The sequence below is a fragment of the Triturus cristatus genome, chromosome 3_1 (genome assembly GCF_964204655.1).
Source record: "Triturus cristatus chromosome 3_1, aTriCri1.1, whole genome shotgun sequence".
Classification (NCBI taxonomy): domain Eukaryota; kingdom Metazoa; phylum Chordata; class Amphibia; order Caudata; family Salamandridae; genus Triturus; species Triturus cristatus.
The window spans coordinates 456,958,667-456,978,398 of NC_140583.1; the positions used below are offsets into that span (position 1 = coordinate 456,958,667).

At 43.6% G+C, this 19,732-nt stretch overlaps 1 protein-coding gene across 6 annotated transcripts in view; it reads left to right on the top strand.

Moving 5' to 3' along the window:
• PDE8A (phosphodiesterase 8A) overlaps positions 1-19,732 on the top strand; it is a 2,267,087-nt gene that overhangs the window by 1,457,664 nt on the left and 789,691 nt on the right. For all 6 annotated transcript variants that reach the window (XM_085644266.1, XM_085644269.1, XM_085644268.1 and 3 more), the window contains exon 10: positions 1,842-1,893. In XM_085644266.1, coding sequence (XP_085500392.1) covers positions 1,842-1,893 — 52 coding nt within the window. The remainder of the gene's footprint in view (positions 1-1,841; positions 1,894-19,732) is intronic.

Consider the following 19,732-nt stretch of genomic DNA (forward strand, 5'->3'; position numbering starts at 1 on the left):
TACTTTGAGCATTTATTTTTTGAAGCAGTTACATCAAAACCTTTAAGATCTACCTTAAATGTGCGAATACTTTCGGGAAATGCACTTAAAAAATGTTACATAGCCTTTGTCAGACCTGTGTCGTTGTGCACCTCTGATGCCCCTTGGAATGCCCAAACGTGACATTTAAGGGAAATTACGCACAAATTATTAATTTACAGTGACTTGTGCCAAGTTTTTAAACTTTTCTGAAATAGGGTACTTGAAGCACGTTACTTCTATTTAGAGTCATAAATCAATCATAGGTCTGATAATCTCATTTGCATCCGGGCCATGTGAATTCTGATCTGTGCTGCCCCTGGTACAGGTGAACAAACGCAAGCAAGTGATCCGACCACAAAAACCTCTAAAACAAAGTACATCGATTCTGTTCCACACCTACAACATTCAATTTCGAAACTTTGGCAAGTAACTGTCAGCCCAAAGACACCAGTACAAGTAATATTCTCAATTTTCAACACAAACACACATATGACAAACAGCTGCTCATTAACATGCATGCAAACAAATTAAAATGAAAACACACAAGTTGCCGCACAGCGCATAACCTTTCACCGTACTTACTGTGTGCTAAATGGGCGAGCAGCAGAAAACGTTCTTCATTCCCCTGTAGGGCTGGCTGAGTGTGATTCGCGCCAGCACACGAGAGAAAGGAAATAAGGCAAAAAGGCCTCCAGGCCTCGGGGCACGTCTCACGGGCAAGCCTCGACTTGTCATCTGTGTGAGGTTGCTATGATCAGAGACACAAGAATTGTTCACGGAAGTCATCGGGATCACGATCGCTGTGAAAGCGAAAGCTGGCTGGCCTAGCGCATGGCGGCTGCGCTCGTGCATGCTCACGTGCACGCAAGCACTAGGCAAGCCAGCAGCACTTAAAAACACACATACAAAATGTCTCTCCGAGCCAGCGCATATGCTGGGCTCAGCGAGTCCTAAAAAGCACTCCTAACAAGTACATCTGCAGGCTGTCTCTCTCCTCCCCGTTTCTTGCAGCCTCCTTTCGGGTCACATCTTGTTGCTTCCCCTCTCGTTTTATTTATTTCTGTATCCACAGATACATGTCCTATCTTTTTGACACCATTAGCCCATATCCAATTAACTAATCTCTGGGTCTTTTAAATTGTTTCCCCTCAAACTACAGAGATGAACATTAGATCCTCTGTGCAGAGGCACACAAGGGAAACCCGTGGCACGACTCAGCATTTATCACTGCAAGATGTCTTTCTAGGCAGAGCAAGGCGCAGCCGGCGACATGCGGCGCAGTCTCACCTAATCTCGGTCCCCAGCCTCATCTGCATTCACACTATACTTATTGGATACATGTTTTTTTTCTTTGTCCTCACCCATTTAGCTAATCTCCCCACTTTATAATACCACCAGTAACAACTAACATATTTCCTTTCTCAATATACAAGTCAGAACACTTTAACAGAGTTTCAGTAACTTCTTTTGCACAACTACCCACCACGCTGTAACTTACAACAAAAAGCAGCTTATTATTAATCACATAGGTGAAACCTATTGCATTTACCAATGTTTGTTATTTTAAAGGGCGGAGGGCTCCAGAGCAAGCTGCGTGTCCACCCTGACAAGACATTGCAGTCATCCGCGGTTGTGCAGATGTCGTGAACATCTCAGCCGCATTTAGACAATTAAAGGCATTCTGCATCTGGGTGTTGCGCCATGGAGAATGTGGGTTACAAATTAGTATAATCCCATGTAGTGAAAGTATTTCTTATATTGTGTAGTCAATGTGTCAAATTGCTTTCGATTTGAAAGTAACATGCTCTTTTATTTTGCAGGAAGATAAAGCACTATGTGTCCATTAGCAGAGCAATTAATGACACTAATAAGGTAAGATGACAATTCGGTTTTTATACGCTCTTCAAATACTCTGTATCACAATAGTCCTAACTGTTTAAGATTGGTAGTGTGCGTGTTTGAAAACAAAAATTTGGTAGTGCTTAGCTTATTTTCCCTTGTTCATCAACTGTTCTTTCTTGAAGCATGTCGTTGGCTTATAAATCCTATTTGAAGATTTTCTTTCAAATACTGTCATGAACTAAGAAGTGAGAAATTGAAATGGTTAACCTCGCAAAGTGGCTGGTGTTACTTTACAGATACAGTTCTTGTATATTTCTGCAACTGGACCCCTGTATTTCTGCTCTGAGATCTACCTGTCATATTGTTCCCTGTGGTTGTATGGATGCATGCATAAGTCAAGACATGCAACAACCATTTATAGACCTGCGTGTAACTGTAAGTGCACTCTTTTGTTGTGGAGTGTTACCAAATTCTGCACAACTCAACTTATGTATTAACAGTAGATTGTGTCGTGCCATAAGATGAAAAATAAAAATTCGGTCACATTAATGTCCATTTTCACTTTTTTTAAGGTAGTCTTTACTCAAAATTATATATAGCTTAATTGCTTATTTATTCGTGTGCATAACATCCATGTTTTTTGTCCGTGCCTTAGCCAATACTCTGTTTCCCACGATTGGCTCGCTTTGTTAGAGCAGTGACAGTTATGTAATAAACACCATTCAACACGTTTTTTAGCTACGCTTTCTAGCATATGTCCTTGCCTGACACAAAGGTTAACCAGAGAATTTTCGACATTATTTAAAGTGTATTTTGGGAGCCTCTGTAGAGATTCCCTGAGGGACATGATCTTTATAAGAAAATGGGTTATTGATCGATAGAGATGTAAACCCTATTAAATCAACAACCACAATCCTTGTTGGGGTGAACCACAAAAGCCACTAAATTAACCCATGCTTAACCCTCTCGTAGCTTGGCACAAAAGCATTCAGTTTGAACTTAGAGGTACAGTGTAAAGTATTTATGCAGTACACAAACAGTATGAAAGTGAAAACACAGCACAAGAAAACTCCCAAATCAATTTAGAAAACTAGAGTACATTAAAAAAAAAAAAAGACTAACCTCAAATCAGTAGAATTGGACATATGCTATTAAACAATGTTGGTAGGTATAGCCCCTAAAAGCAGAAAGTGATACTCTCACTTATCTGGTGGTGCTAGACCAGGGGAAAGTCACAAGTTCTGAACAACCTCAATGGAGGACGGGCCGTATTTAGAGACCAGGTTAGCCCCGCCAAAAAAGTTACCTTTGAAAAGTCTGGCACAAAGAGTCCAGAACTTCAGATTATTTCCTTTCCTTCTAGAGGATTGCCCTCTGATGCCAGCCAGGAGTCCAGGACCTGGGGAAACACCTCTTGGGGATCATGGACTCATACTAGCAGAGGCCAGAAGGGCTCAGGCTAGTCAAGTTGCAGCAGGTCAGCTGGACAGTTGCAAGGAGGCCTCTGGTGCTTTTGTGTCAGTGTTGCTCAGAGCAGGAGGTCAGCCAATTGCCCAGTAGTTCAGAACAAGAGGTTCTTTTTTCTATTTTCTAGGGGATACTCATCAATAGTCATAAGCACTGAATAGTCCCACCTACGTGTGGGGACCCCGGAGCATATACAAAAATACATACATACATATATGTATTCACAACTGTGAAGTGCATCACCATGAAATACCTTCCAAAGTGATGTAGTCCATTCAGTCAGTTAGTAGCCAAGATATTCTTTATTCTTCACATGGTTATTGTAAAAACAGCCAACGCGTTTCGTCCAACACCTGTGGACTTCATCTGGGCGTATTGTTAGTTGTAATCCTCTGTGGTTATTAACGTCAGGGCCAACACTGTGGTTATTCAGATTGATGGCTCCTCCTTTCATGTACCCAATCCCTCAAAAATCCAGAGTCATGTTCAATGTCACCTTATTTAGTGATACTGCAACAGTGCCTTAGTAAGCCCCAGTTGCAGCTGCAGTGTCTCTTCTATATGCAAACAGTTCAAAATGTTGTACTTTGGACTAACAGTGGGGATACGCTGAGGGAGATGCAGCTGCTCCACTGTCTTGCTGTTTCAATTTTGTTGTTTATATATGTATGTTCAGCCAAATAAACGTGTACTCAGTACCTCAAAACATACATATATGCATGTTTATACATAAACAAGCAGCCTAACGTCATTTAAACAGGCTAATATGCCAAAACTGCATTGGATTTTTAATTTAAAATAAAATAACCTTATATAGCATTTCTGTAACAAAGAACATGCAATCCTCTAGTGTTCCTAGCAGCCTTTTATTTTCAAAGAAAAAGGCAAGTTAGCAGGCAATTAGCCCATAGGCTGCATAAAGAAAAGTACATTAGTAACAATCTTGCACCGTGCCTTTAAGACCTCCAGGAGCTCCCTGCTCCCATCATGCACCACAGGTGACAGGTCCGTTCTTTTTTCCGGCTCCTTCTGTGAGGATCCTGGAGCACTGAGCTTGTCATTTTTTGATTGTTGTAGACAGAAATTGGTTTCCTGAAAAAAAGATTCTTCATCATTCAACATTTTTTGACCGCTGGCAGCTTTTTCTAGTGGTTTTCTGACAATTGTACCAATTTTTTCTGTCAGAAATGCCAGCTTTATTCAACAAATGTACCTCCTGGTGTAAGAAAATGGCAGTCGGACCCACACTCTGTATTGTGTGTTTACCATCCTCGCACAATCCAGAGAAGTGTTGTTATTGCCAGCAGTTTTCTAAAAGAACACTTGGGGGCAGTGAGAAGATAAAGCTGCATGCCTTACTGGAGAGAGGAAAAGGACCTTGTAGAAGTGGCCTTAAAAGCAGTCATGCTTTTAAAGAGCACTCCTCTTGGGAACGACGCAGACCTGAAAAGAAACAACGTCATTCTGCTTCTCCAGCATCAAAAAGGAAGCAGATCTCTGACTGTTAACCCCCCTCAGCGTCGAGATCAATGTCGGAAAAGCAGACAAGGCATGCTACAACATCAAGAGACAGATCGCCGTTGAGGCGTTCAGAGCCACCGCCGTCAAAACGCAAGTTGAGGCATTCTACTTCTGGCTCGAAGTATGTTACACCGGAGAAGTATACATCAACGCCAAAATCTGGGTCGCCGTTGAAGAAATTCCCATCGACCTCGAGGTGCCGGTGGATATCCTGATCTCTGCCTCCGTCACAGCAAGCACGGCCAGCATCGAGAATTTCAACGTCGAGGGCCCCGCCACAGTCACAGATGCGGTCGACTTCGAGAGCGGCACAGTCAGTGTCTCCGGCTGCAGTTCTACGTCGAGAGAAGAAAATCTTTGGACGGCGACTGACATCACGTCGCCGGGACCTCCCTCATCTTCAGTGGAAGTATTAGGAAAGCCAAGATCGACGTCGAGGTCCATAGGTCAACGTCGAAGAAAGCATCTTTTTTTCTAGGCATCAATATAGTGCAAATTGCGCTGGAGGAATTACCGGTTGCAGGAAAACAGACACCTCCTGTTGATCTTTCGCCAAGATAGCTACAGAGTGTCCGTCATCGGAGGGTTCCACCCAGAAGTCCTGCTTCGCACTACTCTCAAACATATTCTCCCACCAGCTCCTGCTCCTCTACTAGCTAAATCCACAGGAATGTCTCCATGATGGTCACCAAGGAGAGCTAGGTCTCCTCCAGCTCGCCAATCCCGTTCCAGAAAACCTCTTTGGTGGTCTAGATCTGAGCCAAATCGAAAACAAGTAGGCAAAGGTCTCCATAATTGTCTACATCCTCATGGTCATCTGTAAGCGACTATTCATCAACCCTTTCTGCTACTTCCCCAGCCAGAGTGTCTCCTATTGATGACATGGTCACTTTTAATGAAGTCCCCCGCAGGGGTGCAACAAGTTGAATTTTGACATGCCTGTGCCGGCTACTTCGGCATCAGTTATATTCAAGACTTTACACCATTGGTCCTCTGCAAGACCCTTTCTCCCTTTAGTTCATGGTCTGCTTGAACCAGCGCTGCAGACTTTTTAAACTCCAGCTGTAGTTGGGGCTGCCCCTCCATGTATCTCCAAAAAGTACAAGGCACCTGACCAGGATCCACTGTTCCTACGGCCAGATCCTCCACCGGACACTGTGATAGTGGCAGCAGCCAGGATTACACATCCTGGAGCAAAATCCTCTACAGTCCCTCCTGAGAAGGAGAGTAAACACTTGCACTCTCTGGGGAAAAGAATGTGCAGTACATCAGCATTCTTCATGAAAGTGGCTAGTGCCTCAGCACTTCTTGGCAGGTGCGACAGATCTCTGTGGGACTCTTTATCTAGGTTCACAGAGAAGCTGCCCAAAGAATACCAGCAGGACTTTCATGAAATCTTGCATGAAGGTGGTCTGGTTGCAAACCGATTTATTAGCTCATCTGCGGATGCATCGGGTTTGGCTGCACATGGTTACTCCCATGAGATTTGTGCTAGACGCTCGGCCTGGTTGTGTCTCACTGGCCTCAAACCGGAAGTTCAGAGAAGGATTATGAATCTTCCTTTTAACAGCGCTGTTAAAATGTAAAATCTGATTCTCTCGTTTTATGATTAAGCTATGCCTCATCCATTTCTCACCCCTGCTCTGCTTTCAGCCTGGCTCTATCCTTGACAACGCACTTACACAAGGCACCAAGGCTGTTGATTCTTACTGATTGTTTCATTTGTGTGTTCTTCCCAAAGCTCTATTTACCTCTGGGCGTCCCTTGTTTGTGATCTTTGCTATAAAAACCATCGTTCGGGGTGCTCTCTCCTTTAGTATCTCTATGGTGCTTGTCGGACGGAGCTCCATTCATGAATGATAATTACATGACCTATGGTTTGTACTTCGTTCCAGTGTCGCTTCTTCCTGACTAGTTAAGAACCCGTGGACTAAAGGGTGACCTTGCCCTAGTGGGTTTTTAATAATCCACTTCCACAGCGTGTCCTTTTTTGGCACTCATGCTGATGATGAGGTATCCAAAATGGAAACGGTATTGGACACTATAAAAGCGGTCAGCCTGGAGAAGCGGAAAGACTTTAGAAGCAGATACCGACCATACGACTGTCGGTTTTTTCAACCGAGATTTCATGCCCCTCACAGGTCTATGCAACAGCAACAATCCAGGTCGCATTACCATCAGCGCAGACCGGGTAGGGGAAGGAGAGCTACAAGACAGACACCTTCCTCAACGAAACAACCTGCTGAGCAATGTTACCCACTCCAGTGGGGGAATGTATTGTTTTTCACCCAGACGAGTGGAGAAGAATCACAAAAGACAAGTGGGTACTCCATATTGTAGAGAATGGCTACTTGCTCAGATTCAAATCCCCACCTCCATCAGTTTCACCTCGGAGAAAGTGTGTTCAATGTCACCACTTGTTACGAGAGGAAGTGTCAACCCTACTAAAGAAAGACACTATAGAAGTAGTTCCTTCTCCGCAGCAAGGACATGGACTTTATTCCCACTACTTTCTGGTACACAAAAGTGGTCCGATCCAAGAGTACAGACCAATACTCGACCTGATGCTTTTGAACAAGTTCATACACAAAGAGAAATTTCGGATGTTGGCACTGCACCAGGTTTTCCCACCGTTACACCAATGAGACTGGATGTGCTTCATAGACCTGCAGGATGCTTATTTCCACTTGCCAATTTCCAGAAAGCATCGGAAATTCCTGCATTTTCAAGTAGCGTTTTGACATTTCCAGTTCAAAGTCCTCCCGTTTGAGCTCAAGTCAGCCCCACATGTTCTCGAAATGCATGGCAGTAGTAGCGGCTTGTCTGCGCAAATAAAATACATTTGTCTATCCATACCTGGACGACTGGTTGCTGAAAAGCTCTTCATCCGCTCTGCTTCAGAGTCATCTCTCCTACTGTATAAAAGTGCTCAGCAATCTGGGCCTACAAGTCAATTACAACAAGTCGATCTTCAATCCAACTCAAAAGATCCATTACCTGGGCGCATCACTGGATACCGTAAGTGCAAGCATGTGTCCTTCGGAGGAGAGGTTATCCTCAGTACACGACAAGTGCTGCAATATCCCCTGTTATGGCCATCCCACGGTCAGGCAAGTGTCCTCACTTCTGGGCTCGATGGCATCCTACATCTTCATCGTCCCACATGCCAGACTGCAAATGCATCCTCTGCAACAACCTATGGAGGACCAGTGGTCACAAGTATCAGGTCGCTGGGAAGACTTGGTGATTCTCCTCAGTCAGACAAGGATTCAATCAGATGGTGGATGAAACAATCGCGTCTTCTCAAAGAAGTTCCTTTTCATCAGGACCTTCCCAGTCAAACAATTGTCACGGGTTGGGGGGGCTCCTATGGGGCCTCTTCAGTACAAGGACTCTGGTCAGAGACAGAGCAGGGATACCACATCAACCTACTAGAACTGAGAGCGCTACATCTTGCACTCAAGTCTCTGTTCCTTTCTTTCCACACACATTCTCTGTTGATTCAGACGGACAACACCACAACTGTTTATTATCTGAACAAACAGGGGGGAACCACTTCAAGACCCCTCTCACAGGGGGCTCAGACCATCGAGAGATGCCTTCTCGCAAGAAATCTGACCACTTCTGCAATTCATCTCCCAGGCACTCTCAACGTTCAGGCAGACTCTCTAAGTCAGGACATTGTCGAAACTCACGACTGGGTGCTAAACAATTATGTCGCACAGGACATCTTCCGCCGATGGGGAGTTCCAGATATCAGCCTGTTTGCAGATGCAGCAAACGCAAAATGCCCTGTCTTCGCATCCAGGTTTCACCAACCAGGTTCAAGAGGGAACGCGCTTTTGATAAAATGGTCGCAGACATTACTTTACGCTTTTCCTCCAATTCTGCTCATTCCTCTGGTGATCAACAAGTTCTACAGGGCCAAGACCAGAATGATGCTGATCGCACCAGAGTGGCCTTGCCAGTGGTGGTACCCGGATCTGCTTCAACTATCGGAACTCCCGCACAGGAGGTTACTATGCCGACCAGACTTGCTATCCAAGAACGGGGGTAAGGTATTCCACCCCAACCGCTCATCGCTACGATTGACGGCATGGCTCCTGAGGACTCCCAGTACAGACATTTAGATTTTTCTACAGACTGTGAGCCAGATGTATGATGGATCTTTCCATGAGCAAATGGGTTTTAGACCCGTTTGCGCATGCAAAAATCCTGGAGGCCATGTACTAACCCTATTTTGTGAGTCGCAAATAGTTTGTGACTCGCAAAATAGTGTTTAGCGACTCGCTATTAAGCAGGGGCGTTCCCTTCCTAATAGTGACCCCAACAGCTATGAAAGTATGTTTTGCAACTGCAATTGCAGTTGCAAAACACTCGCAGTTTACCACCCTTCTGAGAAGGGTGGTAAAGCACTCTCAAGCACTCTCAAGCAGGAAGGGGTCCCCGGGCGACCCCTTCCCCTTGGGAATGCATGCGCAAACATTTTTTAAGGGCAGGCAGTGGTGTCGCAGGGACCACTGCCTGCCCTTAAAAAATGAAAATGGAAAGTTATATATATATATATATATCCAGCTCAGGCTTGTACCAACACAGTGAGAGGCACTCGAGCGCAGACACGAGCCTCAAGCAGCAGCTCACTCTTTGGTCAGGAACCTCAGACTTCCGATACCTTAGACAGCCTAACCACACTGCCTGACGCGTTTCAATATCTTCCTCAGAGGCTGTTCGTGGAAAGGAACACGCACAGTCCAGAATCACAGGTGAGAACTTTCTTTAATTGCGCGCCCCCTATAGGCTGCTTAAATACATCCAGAGCAGCCCATCAGAGGGCGCGCTTATTTTGCATAAAGAGAGACAGTTGCTGGTACGTGCCTATTCCCTCACCACGAGCCCTGGAAGAAGAAAAGATATTTTCGAAACGCGTCGGCGAGAGTGGTGTTTGACTGTGAAAGGGAGCTGGTTGGCGCCATCTGCACCGATAAGGGGGCTAGTGCTTGGAGCCCCGAGTTGATGTTCGAGTGCACCTCAAGCCTTTTGGACCCAAGCCTGAGCATTGATATTTGGCGGTGGCCATAACCGCCGAGTGTGCACCACCTCAGTAACCCATGGGGGCCACGGGGGCCAGTATACTACAGCCTCTGCATGTGGAGCATCAATGTTGGATTGAGGTGACGCTTGCCAGCTGAGAACTCATTCAGCGTTCTTTGTTTACCCACAGATAATGTACGCACGGATTGAAATGCATCTGGCACTGCAACCTCCAGGATGCCTAGCGCGGACTCATCCAGAGCAGCCCATCAGAGGGCGCGCTTATTTTGCATAAAGAGAGACAGTTGCTGGTACGTGCCTATTCCCTCACCACGAGCCCTGGAAGAAGAAAAGATATTTTCGAAACGCGTCGGCGAGAGTGGTGTTTGACTGTGAAAGGGAGCTGGTTGGCGCCATCTGCACCGATAAGGGGGCTAGTGCTTGGAGCCCCGAGTTGATGTTCGAGTGCACCTCAAGCCTTTTGGACCCAAGCCTGAGCATTGATATTTGGCGGTGGCCATAACCGCCGAGTGTGCACCACCTCAGTAACCCATGGGGGCCACGGGGGCCAGTATACTACAGCCTCTGCATGTGGAGCATCAATGATGGATTGAGGTGAAGCTTGCCAGCTGAGAACTCATTCAGCGTTCTTTGTTTACCCACAGATAATGTACGCACGGATTGAAATGCATCTGGCACTGCAACCTCCAGGATGCCTAGCGCGGACTCATCCAGAGCAGCCCATCAGAGGGCGCGCTTATTTTGCATAAAGAGAGACAGTTGCTGGTACGTGCCTATTCCCTCACCACGAGCCCTGGAAGAAGAAAAGATATTTTCGAAACGCGTCGGCGAGAGTGGTGTTTGACTGTGAAAGGGAGCTGGTTGGCGCCATCTGCACCGATAAGGGGGCTAGTGCTTGGAGCCCCGAGTTGATGTTCGAGTGCACCTCAAGCCTTTTGGACCCAAGCCTGAGCATTGATATATATATATATATATATATATATATATATATATATATATATATATATATATATATATATATATATATATATATATATATATATATATATATATATATATATATATATATATATATATATATATATATATATATATATATATATATATATATATATATATATATATATATATATTTTTTTTTTTAATGCATTCCGTTTTCCTCTAAGGAAAACGGGCTGCATTTAAAAAAAAAAACTGCTTTTTTTAAAGCAGTACCAGACATGGTCTGTTGACCCCAGCAGGCCACCATCCCTGGGATTGCCAGCAATTCCCAATGAGGTCGCAAATTGTGGCAGCCTCATTAATATTTATGAGGCATGCAGTTTGTGACCCCATTGGGAATCGCAAAGAGTGCCTCAGACACTGATGTACATTGACTTTTGTGAGTCGCAAAAGTCAATGGTCGGACATCTGGCCCTGTATGAACATACTTAAGGAAGCAAGAAGACCTTCCACCAGAAAATCGTACACTTTCAAGTGTAAGCATTTTTACTTGTGTTGTACTAATAATTACCATGATCCCATTCGGAGTCAGGAGCAGGTGATTTTACCATACTCATTGTTCCTGGCCAAGTCAGGCCCTCAGTTTTTTTTTTTTTATAAAAGTCCATCTAGCCGCTATTACAGCCTACAGAAAATCTCCTACGCAGTTCTCTTTCTTTCAGCTACCTGTAGGTTAAGACTTCCTTGAGGGGTTAAAAAAGGTCTTTCCACCAATCAGATCCTCGTCCCCTCCATGGGAACTTAATATTGTTCTTGCTAGGTTAACGGGCCCCTTTTTGAACTGATTCACAAGGCCTCTCTGCAGCACCTCTATTAGAAAGCCACTTTCTTAGTGGCCATCACCTCAGTTCGCAGAGTGAGTGAGATACAAGCTTTGTGCTGTAAAGAACCTTATCTCATCTTTCATGCATACAGGGTGGTCCTTAAAACTCATCCGAGTTTCCTACCTAAAGTGGTCTCAGATTTTCATATTAACCAGACTATTACTCTCCTGACCATTTTCCTAAGCCTCCAACCCCTCCAGAAAGGGCATTGCATTCGCTAGACCTTAAGCGGGTTCAGAAGTTCTACCTAGACAAAACAAAGCCGTTAAGAAAATCAGACCGCCTGTTTGTAAACTATGGTTCCATTAATACTGGGTGTGCAACTTCCAAACAATCAATTTCTAGGTGGATTGTCTCATACATTACATTGTCGTACCAGTTGTCCAATAAAACTCTCCCGGGCAAACCAAAGGCTCACTCTACCCATAGAAGGTTACTGACCTCTGCTTCAATCGCCATGAAATACGTTAAGGGGACTGGCGTATTTTGCAAGGCATATAGGAATCTGGGAAGCGCAAACATCTTGAAGAGTGCGGCTCTTCCGAGTAGCCAATTTGCATTGTTAATAACTGAACCAATAACAGGCCCAGGCAGCTGGAAACTCCTAGAAGACCTCAAACGTTTGGGCAAGAAAATGCCAACTTTCTAGAAATGGCATTTTCAAAATTGGGATCTAAAATCCGAATTTACCATTGAAGATGATTTTAACTTACAATTAATTTGAGTACAAACATGACATTTTTTACCTGTTCCCAATCAAACGTTAACATTTATTAAATGTAATAAGGTAAGCCAATGATACTGAATGGGAAAGGTAAACTATAGAATAGTGGAAAATTAATTTAGGAGTCCTACTGTATTAAATACTATGCACCCAGCCTATTGTCTAGTTACTACCTCAGGGTTGACTTATATATCTTAAAAGGAAGATTTAGGCCTTGTGATATATATATTTTTTATTTTCTAAAACCAGTTTTTATTGAGTTTTTCAGTTTAAAATACCAACACGGTGGTAAAATATTGGAGTAAAACACACATGCTATAGAGCAACATAAAATAGAAATTGGCAGTTTAAAGCTGCACTGCAGCCTTCAGTGGCCGGCCTTAAACATGTTTTAAAGTGGGTGGCAGTGCTGCAGGCCCACTACTGGCATTTAATTTATAGGCCCTGGTTACGTGAAATACCATATACTAGGGACTTGTAAGTAATTTAAATGTGCCAATCAGGTGTAGGTCAATTTTGCCATGTTTTAGGGATGAGCACAAGCATGTCCTAATGCCAACAAAACAAATTCAGAAAACAAGAGGGGTGAAGTAAAAAGGTTTGCGGTGAGCCTGCACAGTGGGCCAAAATCCAGCAGTCTTTCTGTTGATTTTCAACATCATGATGTTGAAAACCTTCAAATAAAAGTGATAATATATGACAAAGGGCATTAAAGAGACTTTTGATTTCTCTTTTTTTTCTCTTATGGCATGCACAAATTGACAGTTAATACAGAAATTAGTAAAATCTGGTGCCAGTTAATGCAGCTGCTAAGCTACAAGATTGAATATATAGTATACATCTTTTACGTATGCCCAGTATGGTCTCCTGACTCAGCAGAATTTGTTTGCATCATATGTGGTGCAATTTAATTTAAGAAACACTATTGATGAAGACATTTCTGCCTTAGAAAGGGAGCTTCCAAGGAGACTGAGGACACCCTCGCAGGTTTGAGTCTTAGCTGCCAAGGCTCCAGAGGGCGCCCAGCTCTACAAGACTGTTAACTTTGTTCTTTTTTTACCTCATGTATCCTTCCTGATGTATAAACTGTAAAGCGTTCTGATACCCTCGGGGGTCATGTTCGCGCTATAGAAAACTTTCTATATTAAATAAATAAATAAAATATTATTCTGTACAGTTCAGAGCAGCTGCGATACTCCATGGCAAAATGACACCAAGTTCACATTGTTATTAATTCCTGTAACATGTCCAATTGTGTTATGGTCAAATGTTGGAGTCAAAGTCTAATGAATTTGGAGCCCCGGCGGACCATTTTTTTTTTTTTAAGACTGAGTGCTGTCGAGTTCTTAAAAGAATATGTACGGAAGGGTTATAAGAGTTTGATTTGTTGATACTACTTAACTACTGATGTGGAAAGAGTGCATTGCCTCTTACAAAGAAAACCTTTTTTTAGGTTTCAACACTCCTTAGTTGGGAAGTCAGCATGTGTACAGCCACTTTATTTCCACCAGGAGTCTTAATAAGGAAAAGAAACCAATACTGGAACTAGAAGGAGCTGCTAATTTCTTCTCCCTACCTACTTTTTGGGGTGGAGAAGGATGGATCACGTAGGCACTAATAGCTATCCACATTACAAATCTCCCCCGAACGTCTCGCAGCTACAAGATATGGGTTAATACATCATGCAGTATTAGCAACAAGTCTTGCTGGAAAGTCAGATACACCAACTTATGCTAAATGTTGTTCTCTAGCTAGTGACCTCTCTGCCTGGCCTCAAGAAGGACCTCTGCCATCTCTGTCAGAGTGAAGATGTAATAATGTCCCCCAAAGACAAACCTTAGTTTTGCCAGATGCCACAAGGAAGCATCAAGTACTAGTTGAATTAACTCCCTGATAGTCTGAAGCTTCTGATGCCTCCTCTGGGTACCCTAGCTATAATCTAGAAATATCAGGATACCCACTACCTGTGGGTTCACCGCATGCCTGTTGTTGGCCACCACCGTTCCTCTGGTTCAGGTGTCTCCAGCTGATAAATCACAAGCTACTAGTAACTCGTAGACACCTTCAGAGTAGCTTACAGCCTTGAGTTCATTTTTAAATAAACAGAGTCACATGTTCCTTTTAAAGTCAAGGGAAGGCTGTGTTTGTTTTACACTATTATCTTCAGGCTGCAGATAGCAAGGTCTGATAAGGAGCAGTGCTGGAGTCAGATATTTGATCCCCAGGTGGAGCACAGAGGTGAAAAACTAAATCACTGAAGTATTTAACTTTTAAATGGAAGTCCTTTTCAGCTGAATATAGGAGGATGGGAGCAAAATGATGTTTCTGAATGCTTTTATATGGAAGACATTGAAATGAAAAGTTGACAATGATTAAGTTATCTCTTCATTTTAATTTTCTCCCATTTCAAAGTTTTGAATTTACAACAGCAGACCTCTAGCTCCCAGTGGTCAGTAGACACTTTGCCATATTTATAACCGAAAAATAGTCATTATTTTAATTGAGAGAAATTTAAAGTGAAGAAAAATATTTCAGTGAAACATTGAGTCTTAAAGTTGTTCTCCACTTTCAGTTAAGCCATTATATAATATATTTTATGTATTTCTCAGTATTCATTAGGACTTTTTCTGCATAGTCTCTTGCCTAGAGATGTCATTATGGCATCGATCAAGATGGTTCTTTGTTCAATACTGGAAGCGGTTCGCTGAAAATCCTTTATTGCAACCAAGATCTGTCCCTCCCTTTGTGAAGCACACTCTCCAGCGCTGTCCTCCAAGTTGATGTGCGCACACTCCCTATCTTCCACCGATCTGGACGACTTTGGGGTGGAAAATTTCTGACTAATCTCTTGTGCCCCTCTTCATATCTGTCTTTGACAGCATTATGAGGCACAAAGTGCCAGGAGAGGGAAATTGTTCCTCTACACAGATTTTAGGTACTCACTGGACATACAACTATCAGTTCCTCTGCAGCAGCCCTCACTTTGAATCCTGATGATTCCAAGGCCCAGCACTGTGGCCCGGTTAGTTGTGGATATACTTTGGCAGGGGGAATCTACTTGCCCCTCCTGTACATGTTCTGCTTCTGAGAAAATACTCAAGTCATAGTGGCCCACAGAGTAGGTCGGCGCCGTCTTGTAAAATACTCAGGGTTAGTGGCCACACAGCAAATCGATTGGCGCTGGGCGTCACCTTGAAATAAAAGTATCAGGTGCGAGCCGCAAAGGCAGAAACGTATCCTTCACCTTTTTCTCTCTACCACCTTAGACTCCCCGCCCAACAATGAATGGAGCCATGAAGAAACCTGCTCTGGAGCTCCAAGAGTTTGTGTCCTCCTGGAAGCCTGGCTAGCTACATCTGCAAGGTTTTTTTAGGCATCCCCAAGTGTTTCAGTATTGGTGGATGAAAGTACAGGTGTTGAGTGGGAGCAGTCTGTTTCTTTCATTCTTTAAGTACGAGGTGTTTGCCTCAATAGGGTTGTCAGTTAGACAACCCAAAATTTCCTGAATCAGTTGATAAAAGGGAGCTTTCATCAATTTAACAGACCATGGTGGTTTTCGATTATCTGTTTGAACATTCTAGTAATTTGTATAATCACATTTTTCGTACCTGAATTTACATAGTTCGTTGTTTTTAAGTTCATAATGAAAATGGAAATATTGTCATCATAAATATTAGCATTCTATTTTTAGATCATTTATGACCCAGTGCTTAATTAGTAAAATATTAAGTGCCAGGGCTCTGATCAGGCGGCCACTGCAGCTTGTACCACCCATTGCCCTTGTCATCGATGCCAAAACAACTACTAACCAACTCTCTCGTCTTGCATGTAAATGCGACAGTTCAGATTATTCCAGGTCCCAAAAGCTAAAGAAATGGCTGGGGAGGCAGGTATTGGCAAATTTAAAGTATATTGTATTCCAAAACTACCGTTGTTCTGCTCATCTCTAAATTAGATGAGCAGGACGTTTTGCCTCAGCTGGGTTCTGGGACGTGTTGCCTCAGCTGGGTTATGGGGTTTGCAGGGTCTGTTCCACTGTTATTCCAACTGCTTGAAAATATCAAATAAAGTTATTTTAAATTAGATGAGCAGCAGAAACACTACAGACCATCCTGAATGCAACAGCCAGACTTGTCCGCAATCTCACACGTTGGTCTGATGTCTCACCACAAATGAGGGAAGTTCACTGCTTCTGATACATAACCACACATAGTTCAAGCTCCTCACTCACACATAAAAGGCACTACACAACATGGGCCCAGCCTACTTGAACCGCCGCTTGCAGTTCCCTAGCAGACACTTTTACTCAGCCGGACTCTCCCTAGTACATGTCTCTCGCATGCAAAAAAAGCAGATCAGGAGGTCAAGACTTCTCAGGCATCGCACCTAATGACCTCCCACACCACACTAGAGCCTCCTCATCTCTTCCTGAATTCTGCAAGAAGCTGAAGACTTGGCTCTTTGAGTAAGTCTCCTTGAGGTTAGCCTCACACACATGCAAAGCACCTGGATACTGTCACGGGTGATAATACACTATAAAACTTTGCATTACATAACATAAAGTGTTCATGTTGAGGCTCTCTTGTCCAGCATCAGTTTGTGCTGTTGCTATGAATTGGGAAAAGTCAAAATATAGTTGCTCCAAAGCAAAGGATTTCTAGATACTGGCCAAATGCTCTGTTACAAGCTGCTTTGAAGTGTGAGGAATATGCCATAATGTAAATCTGGTAAGTCACTTGCTCTTTCTCGATCTTCTAAAGTATGTTTTCGACATATTCAAACAGATACAAATGTATTAAATAGACATTTAGCCTTGCTAAAATAGAGAGATCATGTCTCTACTGGTCCTTTGAAGCATGCTTCTGTTGCTGGTATCAAAGAGGGTTGAAGAGGCACCATTAAGTTGGTAATACCACAAGCACTGCCCAATATCGGGTCCAAATTGTTAAAAGGACTACTTTCCATATGAAGTCCAAAAACAATATTAACGTTGGCTAAAATAGAACTCTAGGTAGTCCGCCTATAGAGACGGCAGTTGATTCACAGTGCAAATGACTTTACAAAGCCTTTTATACAAAATCCAATGGTTGATTTTCAAGATTGCAACCAGCCTCAATGCTCAAATGTGGATGCACAGAGTCTCTGCAGTATAAATTCTACTCCATACTCAAATTGGACCCTCCGCCTCTAATAACACAATTAAAATGACCAACTGCACGAGGACATCACCATTTCTTCGGTCTCAGTCATTGTCAAACTGTCTAACATTGTGGGGCTTCCTTAGTTTCTAATCCTTCACTTTACTATACAAAGGGCCCGACAGTGGCGATCCTGTGGCTCTGTCCCCTTCGCTATTATTTTTGAGTGGCAGGGCAAAGTTATGTTGCTTTCCGGTCTCCTCTCTTACACGCATGATTACATTGTCTAAACAGCTTTTAAAATGTGAGGGCATTGCTGGCATACCTGATGGATCTGTTTACAAGGGCCTGCCAAAACGCTAATTGGGGATCTTAAAAACAAATCCCACATTTGAAATGTTTAGTTTCTTGGGACTCAACTACTCCAGGACAACTGTGTGAATAGCTACTACATCTGCCTCCATGAATTCTTGCCTCCCAATTTGTCCACCAACTGGATTATTGCCATGTTTGCTTACCAAGGTACTTTGAAAAAGAAAAAGTATGCGGTTCCTCAGAAAAGAGAAGTGAAGGGAAAGGAGAGACCGTGAGAAAGAGGAATTCCTCTATTCGGAACTAGGGTCCTCACACACCCAGCAAGCTAGGTGTCATGCTTCATCATATGGACCTGCTCCTCGTCGGGCCGGCGCTGCAATGCCCGACGGGCACCCTAAAAAGGGGCTCTTTGGCGGAGATCTTCAGTTCCTGGCCGTATGATGCAGTGTGTGTGAGAGGGACCTAGCAGTGTAGATGTGAGTGCAGGGAAGTGAATTAAAACAAGTTAGAGGGTCCAAAAAATAATTTTATTGGGAGTGGCTCTCTACCTGAATAAAAATGTGAAAACAGAATGGCAGCTAGCTGATGTTATGATTCAGCTTGGCTAGGCTCATCTGTGCTGGTCGACATGTTTCTTGCCAAGTGGTCCTAGTGATCCGTGGCAATTCCTCAGGACCTAAAAAAGCTGTCAAGAATCTACACCAGGCAGTACGTACAATAGTTACTTACTACCTGTTCAATGGGAACGGTCTCACCATATGCCTAGGGAAACCTAAAAGGAAAGGAGACTGTAAGTCAGGTATCCCAAGCAAAGGCAATGAGCGAAGTGAGTGATTACTGTACAGGTGTACGACACAAAGTGGTGCTAAACCCCAAAATGACTAGACGGTCCAATCTGAAGTCCTTAAACACCATTTGTCAATGTTTCTATACAGTGAGTGGTGGTGCTCCTATAGCTAGTGATTTTAAAAAATCAATTAAAAACAACTAAAACAGAAGGCTGGAAAGGTCGTGGTATCCTAATGGAAACTTCAATGATGAAGCAGTAGCTGACATTTTAAGGAAGACTCCCTCCCTTCTGGGTAGTGGGGGTTCTGTGGCCTCAGGGTCACAAACAGAAGACTGGACTTCTCTTACAGCTTTAAAAAGGGAGTGGATTAAGATCTCATTACATGGGGCCCTTATGACGGAGTATCTAAGGGCGAATATAGCACCCAGTGGACTCATCATTAATGTCTTCCCTAGGCTCTTCCTGGAAGACCCGACTTTTAAGAAGGAATGGAGTTTAGTCTCGTGGAAGTGCACCAGAGATCTCTTGGTTCTCATTATTAACACGGCCCAGAGATTAGCTGACGCCCTGTTATTGAGGATCCAGGCAGCAGAAAGTGCACTTAAATCCACAACCCAGAATACCGCATTTAAGGCAAAACTGGCGGAAATAAACAATGAGATCGCTGAAAACAAAGAGTATTTACTCAAACTTAAGATCAACAAACTTCAGAAGGACATTCAGAAGTTTGATAAAGAGAAGATTTATCCCTACTTAAGAGCAGACTTCCAGGCAACCAAGAATAGCTACTCGTCTGATGAGAATTCAGACAATTCGAGAAGAGGTTCAACGGGTAGTGACTCGAGTTCCAACAGTTGGGGGGGGAATCAACAGAAAAGAAGTTTTCAATCACCTTACCCTGTTTACAATAATGCCCCGGTCTTCACGGGTCCACCACAACCTCCCTTCTGGCAGTACCCTATGTTTCCACATGGCCAGCCTCAATTCTATCCCCCTGGAAACCCTCCTTTTTTAGACAGAGGTTGGGGCAGAGGAA